We start from the raw sequence: 16,965 nt of genomic DNA, 5'->3' as shown, positions 1-16,965 counted from the left end.
AGGTCTTCACATTGAGTTTACCCACTGAGCTATCTCCGCAGACCTGATTTGTTATTTTGAAGCTAATAAGATAGTTCCAGTTACTGAATTAAAAAAATTATGACTCAACTTAAATATCACCATTTTCAGAAACGGACTTCTAGAACAATGTAGTGTGACCTATCTAATATTATTAATCCTTCCTCCAAATATGTATATGGTATAAAACAAAGGTGTATTATAAAAATAGAATGATAAACTGGGTATGAACATTTGCCTGTAATTCCAGTACTGGACACAGGAAATTCATGAGTTTGGGGTCAGCCGAGGTTATATAATAAGACTTTGTGTATTAGTCAGGGTTCTCTTGAGGAACGGATTCAGAGAACTAATCCATATGTGCATGCGTACGTGCGTGCGTGCGTGCATGTGTATTATGTAAAGTGACTTATTAGAATGATTTACTAGCTGTGGTTCAGCTAATCCACCAATGGCTGTCTACCAACAGAAGGTCCAGGAACCCAGTAGTTCTTCTGGCTGGCTATCTCACTTGATCTTTTTAGTACACACTGGAATCATGAAGATGTTCTGATAAGTTCTAAGGCCAGTAAAGAAATGGACTAGCCAGCGAGAGCAAGTAAAGAGCAAGCTTCCGTCTTCCATGTCCTTTATATAGGCTGCCAGCAGAAGGTTTAGTTCAGATTCAAGGTATATCTTCCAACCTCAAAGATCCAGATTAAAAGTGGCTTTTCCCATTTCATTTCAAATTACTTAATTAAGAAAAGAATTCCTCACAGGTGTACCCAGCCATTTGGGTGTTAGTTAACTCCAGATGTAGTCAAGTTGATAACCAAGAATGGCCATCCCAAGTCCATCCCTTGCCATATCTCCTTATGTCATGCTTAATTTCCAAATGGAAACAACAACCAGGTCATAATTATACCTAACGTGGTATAACTTTCCCACATACAGTCACAAAGTTCATTATATATTTAACCAAGTTATAATTACACCTAGCATGGTATAACCACTAACTCCTCTTGCTCATTCTTCTGCTGCTGCCCACGGCAGCTCTTATGTGGAAGCTTGCAGTGCTGTCTCAGAGCCTTGCCATTTTCATTATAAGAGGGAGTGGATCAGCACACAGGCAGACATGGTGCTGGAGAGGGAACTAAGAGTTCCACATCCAGATCTCAGGCCGCAGGAAGAGAGACTGGGCTTGGCATAGGCTTTTGAAACCTCAAACCCTATCTCCAGTAACCCACTTCCTCTAACAAGGCCACATCCCCAATCCTTCTAATTCTATCAAAGAGTCCCCTCCCTCATATCTGTGTGAGCCTATGGGAGTCATTCTTAGTCAAACCACCACACCTTGTATCAGGAAAAAAACAGAGGGGCCTGTAAAGTGGTTTAGTGGTTTAGGATTCATCCCTGGAACCGCATAAAAGTGGAAGGGAAGAAGCTGTTGCCCTCTGACGTCCACATCTGTGAGTGACAGTGACAGGTGTGCTCCTCCACCATGACACACATGCACACATACACACTAATAGTAAATTATATTTTAGGGGCTGGGGATTTAGCTCAGTGGTAGAGCGCTTACCTAGGAAGCGCAAGGCCCTGGGTTCGGTCCCCAGCTCCGAAAAAAAGAACCAAAAAAAAAAAAATTATATTTTAAATCAAAATTGAGTGGGAAAGGGGGTTTATAATTCATCTGAGATAACTTTTTCAAAACTATTCATAGATCACAGCTGTCTTTCTTTAGCTTAGTGATTTCGAGGTGGCTTGAGCTGTGCTTTATCTGGGTGAAAGCTAAGCAGTGTAACAACTTGTTACACAAAGGATGTCAGCGTGTGTGGCAGAGTGTCATAGGCTGGGACAGGGTGATTGTAGCACGCTCTTGCTGGTCAGCTTTTGCACAGAGAATTCACTTACCGGGTGTCCCCCGGGTTCCCAGTTTGCTTTGATCAATCCTCCCCTCTTACTTCCCATGTGTCCTCCACGCCTAGGCCAGGTTCCATTGTTCTACAAGCCCTTCTATCATCTGTATCACTTCTCTTGTCTATCGTGCTGATTTTAGCATCTGTTGAAGAAAAGAGGAAACCAGGCCATTTTGCTATTCAAGTAAATCTTTAGTTAAAAATTATGTGTTTTCAGTGTCACCAGATGTAAATGTTAAAGCAATATGTTGACAAGAAGAGGAGGAGGAAAGAGAAAGAAAAAGGAAAAAATCAGCAAAAGCATGTTACTCTGGGCACATCTGGAAGGAAATAGTGGCTGTTTAATCAGGCCCTTTACTTCCTCAGTGAGTATGCTGAATGGTACAGAATACCCAACTCTATTAATGGTTGCCTCTTTCTTTTTAGGATCATGGCTGCTGTTCCTCTGAACAATCTACAAGAACAACTACAGCGTCACTCGGCCAGAAAACTTAAAAATCAGTTCAGCATTTCCAAACCAAAACCTTCGTAAGTATGTTCATTGCCGTGTAGACGTCAGCTCAGGTGTCTTGCCTTTCTACTGGGATCTCAGTGGGATCTCAGTGGGATCCCAGCATAGCCCCGACTGACTTAGAGCTCACTCCGGTCCGGGCTGCCCAGCCTCACACTGTCAGCTTCAGCCGTGCGCGTGCTCAGGTCATCCCCACACCAGGCTTCCTCCGCTCTTTCACTTTACAGAGGGTGGGGGCCTGGTGGTTTTCCCACTTAGCAGGTTAATAGTGGAGCTTGTGCTAGGAGGTCCGGGTGTGATTGCTCAGGCCTTACCTGGGTCCTAGCACATACTTACTTGTTCAGTGACGTTGAATGAAGAAGTAATGACGTTTCCTGTAAATTGGGACAGATGTTATACTTTCGGGTAATCTCATATCCTCTGTATAGGGAACGGCTACTCACTGGTTCTGCATCTTCTGCAGGGTATACCCCCAGGTCCTAAGGTTACCCCCAGTCCCTAAGGTGCCTGATAATAAATCGCACTTAGGTGGTGCCCTTACCAGGTCGCATGTGGCTTTAAAGTTACTTTAATGTCACTGTGGCCCTTTAGTCACTAATGTCTACACACAGGCAGCCTCATGTGTACTTCAAGTCTCAGCAGCTTTGTAAAATTTCTTTCTTCCCTCAGATTTTTTTGTCACAGTAGCAAATTCCACTCCGAGTCAGAGTCAGTCCCTCTCTCTCTCTCTCTCTCTCTCTCTCTCTCTCTCTCTCTCTCTCTCTCTCTCTCTCCCCACATTCTGTTTTCTCCTTCTGAAGGGACTGTTAAGTGTGGGACTGGCCTGGGAACTCTCAGTGCCCAGTGATTAGCCTCTGAATGGGAAGGGTCAGAGCAAGCAAACGTATTTAAATTACCTGGGGATTTCAAACCACAGAGAGGTGGGTCTGTGCTCATTTGTAATGCAGTTAACTTGCACTTGAAATGTTTTATAGGCAAATGAGTTTGTTAAAATGGAAATGGATCCATCAGGGACTGGGATTATAAATTATGATAGAATGCTTGCTTAGCAAGCATTAGCCCTGGTTTCACTCCGCAACATCAGAAACAATGAATTTACTAATTCAGTTTTTCCATTATTTTTCAGAGGTTTTACTTTTAAAAAGAAAACACCAGAGGGTGATGTGTCTGTGGTAAGAACACCTGTGTTAAGCGATAAAGATGTGAATATGTCTGAGGCCTTGTCATATACTGAGCCTCCACTCCACAAACCAAAGCAGCAGTCAAACATCGATGGCTTCTTTAAAAATTCCCCTGGAGGGCAGCAAAGCAAGGAGACCTGCTCCGAACTGTCCCTGCCGGAGGTGGTACAGATTCCTCAGGACGCTTCTTGTACTACCCCAAAAACCCCAGCTGTGAAGAAACCCCACGTGGCCATTTTCAAAAAACTGGAATTTAGTTCTTCGGCAGACTCTCTCAGTGATTGGGCTGATATAGATGACTTTGATGTGCCAGCATCAGACGCATTTGTTTCCCTGACCAGAAACCCTACTACAAGAGTGAGCACTGCTAAGAAACTGAGTAGCAGTAAGAGAAACTTCTTTAAACCACCACCTAGAGCAAGTGCAGTAAAGGCCGACTTGACTCCTTCCTCCCCCGAATGCCTGCAAGTGGATTTAACGAAGGAACAGGAGGAAGAGGCGGACTGCCTGAGCAGGGATGTGATCTGCATTGACACTGACCCTGCTTCTGAGGAGCTCTTGGAGAAGGATGTGCAGGAAGGCCTGTCATTGGACGCTCGCTTGGGGACTGAAAGAGGTAGTCGCCATCTCACCTTCATTTCAGTGCTTTCTAATTAAAGCTGAGCCCTGGGAGCAGCAGCGATAAATAGAGCAGTTTGTGTCCTTGAGGGTCTTACTGTCTGCTCTGCTGGCTTAGCTCTGTGACGTTATGCATGAAGAAGGTAGGTCCGCAGAGGTTGAGCGGGTATCTAGTGATAGGACTGGAAAGTGCGACAAGCCTTTCCATGTGTGTGATTTCCTAAAGGCTTGCCACCACGAAGTGTGCATGCCCTTTTGGTGGGACTACCTCACCATCCCGTTTACTACAGTCGCTGTCACTTAGCGGCAGGGATATGTTCTCAGAAAGCTGCATCAGTAGGCCCTGTCAGGCAAGACAGCACACTTGCCTTACCCAGATGGCAGAGCCGACTACAACCCTCAGCTATGAATACTGTAGGGTTCGTAGTACAATGAAATATATTTTTAGATTACAAAAGGTACAGTAAATGTAAGTATTGATTTTTTTTCCAAGAATTTTATGTACTGAATAGAGTACACACCATGCATGGAGCTGGTACCACTAGAAGTTTCTCTGAGTGAGTGGGAAGTATCAGGATGCTGCTCGCCATTTTACTTAGCCAATACAATCTCATACAAAATGTACCCTTTCTCCATAATTGCTTTTAGTTCTTTGTAATGTTTCAGCGTTAATTCTTTAATTCTTATGACAGCATTTAGTATAAGCCATAAAAAGCATTGGTTGTAGAAGCAGGTAATATGTTTTCTTTTTTTATGTCGTACCGGTTAGTTTTATGTCAACTTACACAACTTACAAAGTTATTTGTGAACAAAGTTATTTGTGAAAAGGAATTCTCAGTAGAGAAAAGGCTCCTACCAGCCTGGCCTGTGGGCAAGCTTTCCGCACGGTTTCTTAGTTGATGGCTGATTTAGGAGGGCCCAGCTCACCACACTCACCACGCCCACCATGCCCACCCCGCCTGGACTGATGGTCCTGGATGCTGTAAGAAAACATGATGGTCGAGCTAATACACAGTGGCCTCTGCAACAATTCTTGCCTCCAAGTTCCTTCCCTGAGTTCCTGCTCTGACTTACCTGCATGGAGGATTACAAGTTAAATGATGAAAAAAACTTTCTTTACTAAGTTGCTTTGGTTTATCTTAGTGTTTCATCAAAGTAATAAAAACTCTGAGATGCACATATAGGAGTGTTTTACCTGCGTGTATGCACATGCACACCATGCGTCATCAGATTTCCTTGGAATTAAGTTACAGAGTTATAGTAAACCACCCTGTGGGTGCTGGGAACCCAGTCCAGGTCTCTGCATGAGTAGCAGGAGCTCTTAAAGTGCTAAGCCATCTCTCCAGTCCCTGGTCTTAAACTCTTAGGTTATAAGGTACCACACCCAGTTCACCCTTTTCCTTTGTCCCTTCCCCTTCTTTTCCTCCCCTACTCATTCCCTTTCCTTCCCTCCTTTCTTTCATCTTTCCTTTCTTTATTGATGTTCTTTGAGACATGAACATGGACGTGAGCTTAGCACACAGTCGGGATTGAGAGCATCTTTGTCTTCTAGAGTCACATCTAGTCCCTAGAAGGCCTTTGGGGACAAGAGCAGGAAATAATCCTTCATCTCCTGTGCATTCCTTTCGTTTGGTTATTTGTTTCATTTATTTTATTTTATTTAATGTTCATTGGTGCTTTGCCTGCCTGCATACCTGTGTGAGCGTGTCAGAAGCCCTGAAATTAGTTACAGGCAGTTGTGAGCCGCCATGTGGATGCAAGGAGTTGAACCTGGGTCCTCTGGAAGAGCAGCCAGGGCTCTTAACTGCCATCTCTCCAGCCTCTGGTTTGTTTGGATTTTTTGTTGTTGTTGTTTTTTTTGGAGACAGGGTTTCTCTGTGAAATCTGGCTATCCTGGAACTCACTCTGTAGATCAGGCTGCCCCTGCCGAGATGTAAAGGTGTGCACCTCCACTGCTAGCTTTACATTTTTTTCAAAAGTTGGGTCTCGCTTTGCTCAGAGTGGCCCTGATCTGGACTTAAAGCATTACCCACTCTTCCCTTGTTTTTTTAGGGACCTTAGGCCTTGCACACTAGACAAACACTATCATTGAATTATAGTTTCAGGTTTTTATTTACTGTTTACTTTGTGACAGCATTTTACCAAATTGTCCACATACGCTTTAAGCTTGCAGTCTTCCTACCTTGTCCTTCTAGATAGCTGGAATTACAGGTCACTCTTCTGCCTCAGCCCCTTAGTTGTTCAGACTACAGGTACATGCCACATCCAGAGTCTAAAGTTTTTGAACATCCAGGTTTGTTAAAATTGCTACACAATGATAGATGGCTGGGAAGTGGTGATGATGATGACAATGATGGTGATGATGATGATGATGATGATGATGATGATGATGATGATATGATACCATCAAAACTGTTGATCAATCTATTGTGTTGCTGTTTCTTCAGAGAATACTAGGCAGATGGTAAAAGGTAAAACTAGAGAGCACCAGGAGAGATGTGTCTACAGCTAGGACAGTTCTGTGAAAGAGAAGATGTTGGTCTGTATAATGGCAGTATGTGTGCCAGCTGTGTGGCATACCTGTGGTCCTTGCATCAGGAGGCAGAGGCAGGAAGATAGAGTTACAAAGTCTTCTCAAACCAAACAGAAAGAAAACAGACCCACAGTGTTTGTGCTATTAGGCTTACCTGCTACATATTACTCCTCTTTAAATGTGAGTAGAAAACAGAACTGAAACATGAGCTTCATAGTTTAACTAGAGAGAGGTTGAATTCCCTAAGCTAATCTTTGGCTCTAGTCCAGCTTCAGCCTTCTAACAGTTGTCTCACTTCTTTGTGAAGAGATCAACCAACACTAACCTGCACAAGACTCCCATACGAAATGTTCTGATGGTTTATGACTTGCTCGTAAGAACTCATGCCTGTTGTGTCTCATTGATTATTAAAATAATCTGTGTTTATCAACTGTTTTTCTGTAGTTGACAGTGCAAAGAAGAGCCATGAAGACAAGGCTGCATTCCAGTCACCTCAGAACGCTCTGTACTTTGAACACAATGACAATGATTATGATATAGATTTTGTTCCACCTTCTCCAGAAGAAATCATTTCCACTGCTTCTTCCTCGTTGAAATGTTCCAGGTAAAAATAGTCAATAATCAATATTCTTGTAAGTAATCTAGCTTAGCTAGAGACTATCTTTTTTTTTTTTTTTTTCTTTTTTCTTTTTTTCGGAGCTGGGAACCGAACCCAGGGCCTTGCGCTTGCTAGGCAAGCGCTCTACCACTGAGCTAAATCCCCAACCCGAGACTATCATTTCTATATATCAAAGTATTGTTTGTGCTTCTGTGGTTCATTTTGTATTCAAATGAAAGCACCCCCCCCCAAAAAAAACTGTTGCTTATCTATTTGGTTATTAGAAACCATTCTTAGTTGGGTTTGGTGGCTGGCTCAGGCCTTTGGTTTCAGCACTGGAGAGCCAGTACAGACAGATCCAAGGCCAGCGGGTCTTCACAGTGAGACTGTGTCTTTTTTTAAAAAAAAAAAAAACCAAACCTTTGTGTAACTTTACTGGTAATATTTTAAAGACCTCCTATTCCAGAGACGTAAGGTAGGAGAGTCGACTGATCTAAATCTCAGCCTAGTTATGTGGGGGGGTCTACTACTGTATTGTTTGATCACTGATTTGAGAGAGGCATCCCCACAGTGTATCGTCTGCATTAGGAAAAGAAGGAAGAGTTTTATATGTAATCTGTGTGGTTCCTTGTGCTTTGTGCCTGAGCATTTTTATTATTGGGTTTATTCATTTATGATACGTTTTGCCTGCGTTTATGTATATGCACTGTTATATATGCTTGGTGCCGGAGAATGTCAGAATAAGGTATCAGATCTTCTGGAACTGGATTTAGGAGAGGTTGTACACCATCATGTGGGTGCTAGGAACTGAATCCAGGTCCTCTGAGCCGTCTCTCCAGCTCTGGTTTGTGCTTTAACAGCTGCACTGTGATGTTTGGAGAATGATAGAAGTTGAAGTATGATTACTGTTTGATGCAAACTGTTCATGAAACAGGTTCTAGGTGGCTAAGATCCATTATGGTGTTCTTTTTTTACCCTGCTGTTTCCATGTTGATTGCCTAGTTTTATTCTTTATTAAATATGTTTGCTGCACAAATAACATTGTAACCACCTTAACTAGAATTTTAAATAAGAGGAAAGAAATATTTTTAGTTCCAAGATTCTAACGAACTATTTTCTTGTTTGATTTCCATCTGCTTGAGTGTCATGTTGTAATTGATGCATCTATAATTTCAGATTCTTTCTCTAACATTATTCTCCATAGCACTACATTTAAAAATTAATAATTTTGCCAGGCAGTGATGATACACACCTTTAATCCCAATATTTAGGAGGCAGAGGCAGGCAGATCTCTATGAATTTGAGGCCAGCCTGGTCTACAGAGTGAGTTCCTGGACAGCCAGGGCTACACAGAGAAACCCTGTCTTGACAAACAAACAAACAACAGCAAAATTATAATTTCATAACTTTCTGCATTCTTATACCATGAGTGACTTTTACTTAGAGTGTTACTTTTCTCACTGATGTGGCAAACACTTGAGGGAATAAGGATGTGTTTCGTCTTATAGTTTCAGAGGGTGCTGGCCGTGCTATAGGAGCGGCATGTGGGGCAGGAGCTTAAGATTGTTACTGTCACAGGTGGTGGATCAGGATGTCAAGTGGAAGATCAAGCTAAACTCTCAAGATCTATGTCTGGTGGCCTCTATCTGCCAGCTAGGCCCTATGTCCCTAAGATTTCTACAACTTGTCCAAACAGTGTCACCAGGCGTCCAGACACATTAATCTTTCAGATCCAAAGCATAATATGTAGGTTTTTTTTCCCAATTGGAAATGATTATTTACAAGGTTGGTACTTTATTTTCCATTACAGCCTAATGGACTAATAATTGTACGTATTGTGTATTAGTTAGTGTTCTGTCGTTGTGAAAAGACACTATGACCTTATAAAGGAAGGGCATTTCATTGGGTTCAGCGGTTTAGTTCATGGTTGTGGCAGGAAGCATGGTGGTGCACAGACAGAGATGGTGCTAGAGAGGAGAGGAAAGTTCTACATCCAGATCAGTAGGCAGCAGAGAGGGGACCTGGGCCTGACTTGAGCATTTAAAACCTTAAAGCCCACCCCCAATTAAACACTTCCCTCAACAAGGCCACACTACTCAAATAAGGTCATGCCTCCCAATAGTGTCACTCCTTATGAGACTATGGGGACCATTTTCATTCAACTATTACAGATTGTAAAATTGAAATACAAGTTTCTCTGATTCATTATGTAATATATGCTTAGATTTTATGCATATTTTTTTCATTACTGTGGTTTTTACTTGCTGTATTTTATTTATTATCTCTTTTGAGACACTGTCTTTCACCAGTTTGGCTAGGCTTACTACCCAGCAACCCCTTATGGGTCCACCTGGCTCTGTGTCTCGGGTGTGTGAAATGGATATAAACTCAGCTTCTTACGTTTGCAGTGGAAGTGCTTTATGACTGAGCAGTCCCCCAGCTCTGGGTTTGTTTTTTAGAAAGGATGTCAACTTAAACTCATTTTTACAGCCAAGAATGACATTGAACTCCTGACTCTCCTGTCCCTACCTCTTGAGTACTGAGATTACAGCTGTGAGCCACATCTAGCTTAAGAATTTTTTCTGGGGGTTGGGGATTTAGCTCAGTGGTAGAGCGCTTGCCTAGGAAGCACAAGGCCCTGGGTTCGGTCCCCAGGTCCGAAAAAAAGAACCAAAAAAAAAAAAAAAAAAAATTCTGTCCAATCAAACAAACCATGTTTTTAGTTAATATATTTTTGTCTTATCTATAAAGTAACTAAGTGTGTGTGTGTGTGTGTGGTGTGTGTGTGTGTGTGTGTGTGTGTGTGTGTGTAAAGCCCACTCTCTGGTATACCGATGGCTCCTTCTAGTGCACACTCATACACATACATACATACATGCATGATGCACATTGGCTTAATGTGAGAAGTTCAGGTAAAGCTGAAAGCTGCCTGGAATCTCAGAAAGCAGTGTCATTAATAACTACTGTCCAGGGAAAGCAGAAGTAATGCTCGGGCTCTAAGAACGTGTAATTTGGATACAGAGAGCTTGGGAAAGTGGGTTTTCCACATTGAGAGAGCAGAAGCTGTGATCCTACACAACACAGAGCTGGTAAGGAATGTCAGTGGTGCAGTTTGATTGGAGCCTAGTGTACTTAGAGATAAGAGGTGAAAAGGTGAAGATGGAAGGCTTCAGAGTCAGTTAAAGAGAGATACAAAAATGTTTCCCAGCGAGATGTGGTCCGAGACTGTAATCTCAGAACTTGGGAGGGAAGGCAAGAGGGTCCATTCTAAGTAATCCTTGGCCATATAGCAAGTTTCAGGCCATCCTTTGCTACTTGACCCAGTCTCAAAAAACAACAAACAATAACAACAAAACCACCTTTCCTTTATTTGTTTGTTAGATATCTATAGGAAACTAGTGGGAGACCAAATTTGCATTTATTTCGTCCAGAGCATGATTAGGTTATCTTTTTTTTCTTGTAGTATGCTAAAGGATCTCGATGACTCTGACAAAGAGAAGGACATTCTGAGTACCTCAAAAGATCTGTCAAAACCAGAGGAAATGACCACACCGAAGTCTGATCTGGGAACCAATGAAGACTGTGATGGTATAAAAAAACATAATTTGGTTACTTCTATAAATCAAATATCCACGTTTGCATCCTGTAGCTACATAATAGAAAATGGTATATGTACTATATCCTTTGTCCTGGTAAGATAAATCATTCTGGTTCATTGATTAGCTAGTGTTTACCTGAACTCCTGAACTCAACATCTCACAAGGCTCATTTTATCTTGAAAATAATGCTTGTTGACTCATTTCACAGTTAAAGCCAGAATTTGTCTGCCTGTGAACTTAACTTTATTAGGTAAATTAAAAGCCTCTAGAAATCTTTATAACCACATTGAGTTTTTTAGATCATTCATCTCCTCTATTGTATATGTTCTGATCTGGGTCTGAATGTCCATTTTAAGTTAATAGTTATTTTTGCCTGTTAAATTATTCCTTTTCTTCTCTTTAATGCTGGAATTGAACCCAGGCCTTCTGTGTTCTGCACATTATCTGTACATCCAGCCATGTCTCAATTCTTTTTTTTTGTTCTTTTTTTTTTTGGAGCTGGGGACCGAACCCAGGGCCTTGCACTTCCTAGGCAAGCGCTCTACCACTGAGCTAAATCCCCAACCCCCAGGCTAGAGACTCTTAAATTCACCCTGGTAACCATGGTACTAGCCTGTTTCTCCATCTCTAAGTTTCCCTATTACATTGGCTCCAAGGATAAGGATGTGGTCAGAGACCTTGAGTGTCATGAGAGAATTCCCTCTTAGCTGACATCATATAGTTATGAACCTTTCTTCAAGATATTTCTCTTCCTCTCTGTGGAATTAGGAAAGGCTGGGTAGGATTTAGGACTCTAGAAACACCAAGGTCTGAGGCAGGAAGAGTGGAGGGATGCAGTGTTAGCTGTAAGTGTGGACCTGCAGCAGAAGCCTGTCTCCTGCTCCTGGAGTGTGGCTGCACTCCTCTGGCCTTACTGGGTTGGGGGCTTTTTTGAATTGGAGTCTTCCACTATGGCTGAAGCAGCTTCCAACCCATCATCCTGCTTCTGCCTTGTGAGAGCTGGGATCATAGGCCTGCAGCAGGTGCCTCTCAGTGTTCTTGTGGAAAACGGAGAGATTGACGCCTGCCTGCCTCACTGGCTAGTTGTTAGATTCCAAGTGGGCTCTAGGCCTTCAGTAAATGGCAGCTACTACTGTGTGCCAGGCTAGTAATCCTTCCAAGAAGGAGCGTGAAGATGGCTATTTAGCTTTTGTGAACGCTCCCTTTTCCATAAGTGTTTCCTTGTTTTAGAGCTACAGAGCAGCATTCATTCTGATAGCATGTTCTAGAATTTTGCCTTGAGTCCACACTTTTGGCAGCCACTTTTTTTTTTGTCCTTGAAAATCAGAACAATGGTTGTCTGTTTTGTCTTTCTCTTAAAGCCTTGGTCAAGGGTTTTCCTTGCAGTCTGCAGTGAGATGTGTGGTCTGTCTAGCAGGGAAATCTGAACTACTTGCCACTGTGTAGGTGCAGGTGTCTTTCTGAGCCTGCCTTGTCTTTAAGTTTCTTCAGACCACTGTGCAACCTCCTCTTTCCAGTCTGAGGCTCCTGATATAGAAAAGCAACCTAACACTGGACCTCTGCATGCACAGCCATGCCTGTCTTCCCACAGTTCCCAGCAGATATCCATCCTCCATGTTCTCTCCGCAGATCGGTGTCGTTGTCAAAGGTTTTGTATGCCTGTCTTTTCCTCATGTCTCCCTCCTGCCCCTTAAACCCATCAACTGTTTTTCTTATTTTATTTTTTGAGACAGGGTTTCTCTGTGTGGCCCTGGTTGTCCTGGAACTCTATCTGAAGATTAGGGGCCTAGAACTCAGGGATCACCTGCCTCTGCCACCCAAGTGCTGGGATTTAAGGTGTGCACCACGCCCAGCCCCTGCTGGCTGTTTCTTCTGCAGCCACGTGCTCTCAGTTCTCTTCTCTGAGCACCTTTGTCCTTTCTTATTTCCTTGCTTCCACAGAATACTGTCTCCCTGGAGCTGTGTAAACTGACTTTTCTCCTTTGTATTATAAACCCTTGAAGTTGAGTGAGCACTTTCTTTGCTTCAGTGGTTTTCTTTCCTTCATCTGAAACATCAACTCCCTTGAAATTACATCTCTTAGTTGTATGGGTCAATAAAGAAAAAGGTGGAGGGGCCAGTGGGTGGCATGCTGCTGGAGTACTTGCCTGGCATTTTGGGGCTCTGGGTTCCATCGCTCTATTTATCTATTTATCTATTTACTTATTTACTTGATAATTGCTTCACAGCCCAGCAGACTAGCTTGCAGCAGCAGCTTATCCGTGTGATGGAGCACATCTGTAAATTAGTTGATACTGTTCCTATTGATGAACTGAAAGCTCTGACTTGTGGGGACAAACTGCTTCAGCAGCGAGACATAAGGTATCTTGATTTCCCTCCTTCTGGAAGATCTCTTGCAGTTCCACTACTCCAAGGAACGAGTCGGGCAAAGTGCCCAGGCTGTCTGGCCTAGGCATAAGGATGATAGTCACATCACTAAGCTTTAAATTTATCTGATTTTCAAACCATTCATTTAAGATTCATATTCAAATTTTTGAGACTGGGAGAAAAGTTCTATAGTTTCTGTTGAGGTTAAAAATAAAAGTAAACTTTATGGCTACTGTAGCACCAGACTGTTCATATTTAATGTGTCTTCTTTCTTCAGAAGGAAGCTCCTTGCTGAAGCAGGTTTTAATAGAAACGATGTCAATCTTCTGGGTTCTTTGTGGAGGCACAGGCCAGATTCGCTTGATAACACTGTGCAGTGTGACTCCTGTCCTGTGGGGCATCCTGGTAAAGAGTTAAACTCTCCATACCTTCCCTCACACTCCCTCTCCACTGAGGAATGCTTACCCACCACTGCTTCAGGAAAGACAGGATTCTCAGCCACCCCGAAGAGTCTCTCTGAAAGGCCACCATTGAATTCCCACTTACAGAAGTCCTTTGTAAGTAGCAACTGGGCTGAAACACCAAGGACAGAAAGCAGGACGGAAAGCACTTACTTCCCAGGGAGTGTTCTCACAAGCACCACTGTGAAGGATGAGAGTAAACATGTTGCTTCAGGACGTGACATAGAGAGAGAAGTCCAGGCTTCCTACGATATTGATAATTTTAACATTGATGACTTTGATGATGATGATGATGATGACTGGGAAAACATAATGCACAATTTTTCAGTCAGCAAATCTTCCACAGCTGCCTACCCACCTATCAAGGAAGGTGGCCCAGTTAAATCTCTATCAGAAAGGATTTCTTCAGCCAAGGCAAAGTTTCTTCCAGTGGCATCAACCGCTCAAAATAAAAACCTCTCAGAGTCAATTCAGAATTGCTCTGGTAAGTCTAAAATAACTGAATGCTTAAATATTATAGGAAAATAAAACTGTCCAAAGAGTTGTATAGCTTAGCAGCAGTCATTGCCTGAGAAGTACATTGTTTCTATGCAAATTTCTACTGATAATATGAATTACAAATCACAATTTCAAAAGCAAGTTGCTCTTTTGTCTCTGTAGCAGCTGTAGGTTTATAAATGTGTAATTATAACCTATTGTAGTAAAGCTCTAAAGTCATCACAAATGCCTTTGCCTTTAAAGCAACATTTTTTAGTCCCTAAAACAATAAAGTTCATGGGTGCCAAATTTTTACTGATTTAGAGGTAGGCAAAATAAAAAGGTGAGTTTACATGCTCAAATTATGTATATTTTTAGAATTCTGGATGATGAGAAGGACTTCATTTATAAGTAGAAAATTGTTTCATGTCTCACAGCATTAAAATGTGAGACAGCATAAGGATGTGAAATCAGAAATTCAATAAATATTAAGTTAGTCATGGTGGCTCACATCTGTAATCCCAGCACTTGGGAGGCTGAGGCAGAAGGATGGATGACAGTGAGTTTGAAACCAGCCTAGAGGAGACCTTATCTCAAAACAGACAACTTCCTTAACTGCTCAGGAAAAGCATGTGGCACGTCCTGAATTGGGCTGTTGAGAAGATTTCAGAGAAGCCATGTTGGAGCTCACAGTTTAATGAGGAATGAACTAAGCTACTGCAGAGGCCTCAGAGTGAAGCCTAAATTAATTTTAAAGCCTTACGTCAGCCCTATAAAGTTATCTCAAAGTGGTTTTACTGAAACAAGAATACATGTGCAAAGTTTTATGAAGTACAAACCTCCCTATTTTTGCCATTGGTGACTTAATAGCTCTGAGTTTGTTCTTAGAGTGATGCTGTTGACCTTTAAAATAGCCACTAATGGGTTTATTTTGGTATGTTAGAATGTGTCATACTCGATGTCTGCAATTATCTTTGAGACAGTTGTGTTGGAGTGAGAGGGGCTGCCGGGGCTGCTGTGTGAGAGCCTCTTGTTCTCTAGAAGTGCTGCCCTGGTAAGAAAGCAAGCAGGAGAGACGTGAGAGACAGGAAGGAAGTATCTGAGGAGTCCAAGTGACACCGAGGTCTCAGACCTGGGTGACTGACGCCATTCACAGAAATAGGGAAGTCACAAGGCGTGTGTGATTCAGAAAGCAGTTGAGAAAGGCTATTTTCAGACTGTTGAACTTTTAAAAGTGTTGGAAAATCATTCAAGTAGATGTCTTTGGGGCTTGTGTGTAGAGATGGCGTATCAGTGAGAGCACTGTGTTCTGAGACCTGGGTTAGATTTCCAGCACCCCCACAGCAGCACACAATTGTCTGCAATTCCAGTTCTAGGGGATCCAACACCATCTTTTGGCCTCCTCAGGCACCAGACGCATATGTGGTATACAGATAAACATGCAAACAAAACACTCACACCTATAGAATACAAATAAAATAAATAAACCAACAAATGTTTGTAAAAGAAAGCAGTGTCTTCGGGCAGTTTGATGTGTGTGGTATGGGAACTTAAGAGGACGTCAGACAGCTGGTCATTCTCTTTACACAGATGATGTCTAAAATCACAGGACTTAAAAAATTGCAAATTGTCAAAAAAACAGTCTAAAACATTTGACACACTACCAAAGCTAAGAGCAGAAGTGGAGCTAAGAAAGGGAATTCCAAACTGGTAGAGTGACTAGGGCCGGCTCACTGTGTGCTGCACACCCATCACTGTCCTGGTGATGGGTCCCTACAGCCTCGCACGGACAGAGCCTGGGTTTGCTCTGTAGCACAACAGAACTAAAACAAGTAGAAAGGGTATGGTTGTCTTGAAGACCAAAGGAGAGGAGGAAGGAAGGATGAACAACGTGTGTCGTAAGTGCTACAGAACAGTCGGGAGAGGCTTGATCTGGCCCCTAGGAATGTCTGCGACTAACTGGGAAGGAGGCCATGTCAGTAGTTTAAAGTGTGCTGCAGGGCAACTGCACCACTGATTCTTCAGGGGAAAGTGAATGCTAAACTGTGCTCCTGTGTTAATGGACAATTTTGTTGTTTTGTAGATAAGTTTGCACAAAATCTATCATCAAAAAATCCAAAACATGAACATTTTCAAAGTCTTAATTTTCCTCATACAAAAGAAATGATGAAGATTTTCCGTAAGAAATTTGGCTTGCATAATTTTAGAACTAATCAGCTAGAGGCGATCAATGCTGCGCTGCTTGGTGAAGACTGCTTTATCCTGATGCCCACTGGTAGGTATTTTCAGATAAGACTTGGCAGGAGTCCATTGGCAGATGTTAAGTGAAAGCTCTTTAATAGAAATAAAAAGAACACCTCACATTATTCTTACTGTGTGGGGACCCTTTAGACCCCAAAACCACAGTAAGAAAGTCCGTCTGTCACCGCAGCCTCTGCTCCAGTCGGTGACATGGTGAGCTTCATAGTTGCTCAGGGTTGTTAACTCAGAGCTCGTTGGGTTGACCTGAGGTAGAACTTTTCCTTGGGAAAAATTTTTTCTAATCCTAAGTAAGTCTAGAAGGGAACAGAGAGAGGGTGGTTGTGAGGGCCCAAGACCATCTGGCTGGGGCTTTGACAGTGCTGCCTGGTAGTTCTGACCATCCACTCCATCCAGAGTGAAGGTCTGGAATTCCAGTGTAGCTCTGCCCCCTTTAGGGAGGGCG

The 16,965-nt window shown here is 42.6% G+C and overlaps 1 protein-coding gene across 6 annotated transcripts in view; it reads left to right on the top strand.

Moving 5' to 3' along the window:
- The window catches only part of Blm (BLM RecQ like helicase), an 86,229-nt gene that overhangs the window by 19,101 nt on the left and 50,163 nt on the right, over positions 1–16,965 (top strand). For 3 of the 6 annotated variants that reach the window (XM_039101057.2, XM_063262635.1, XM_006229458.5), the window contains exons 2-8: positions 2,343–2,444; positions 3,554–4,227; positions 7,204–7,363; positions 10,821–10,945; positions 13,185–13,317; positions 13,601–14,268; positions 16,345–16,536. In XM_039101057.2, coding sequence (XP_038956985.1) covers positions 2,347–2,444; positions 3,554–4,227; positions 7,204–7,363; positions 10,821–10,945; positions 13,185–13,317; positions 13,601–14,268; positions 16,345–16,536 — 2,050 coding nt within the window. In that variant the 5' untranslated portion in view covers positions 2,343–2,346. The remainder of the gene's footprint in view (positions 1–2,342; positions 2,445–3,553; positions 4,228–7,203; positions 7,364–10,820; positions 10,946–13,184; positions 13,318–13,600; positions 14,269–16,344; positions 16,537–16,965) is intronic. The other 3 variants (XM_039101056.2, XM_063262640.1, NM_001426975.1) reach the window with 1 other exon arrangement.

Source organism: Rattus norvegicus, chromosome 1 (genome assembly GCF_036323735.1).
Source record: "Rattus norvegicus strain BN/NHsdMcwi chromosome 1, GRCr8, whole genome shotgun sequence".
Taxonomy (NCBI): domain Eukaryota; kingdom Metazoa; phylum Chordata; class Mammalia; order Rodentia; family Muridae; genus Rattus; species Rattus norvegicus.
This window is presented reverse-complemented; position numbering and strand designations above follow the sequence as displayed.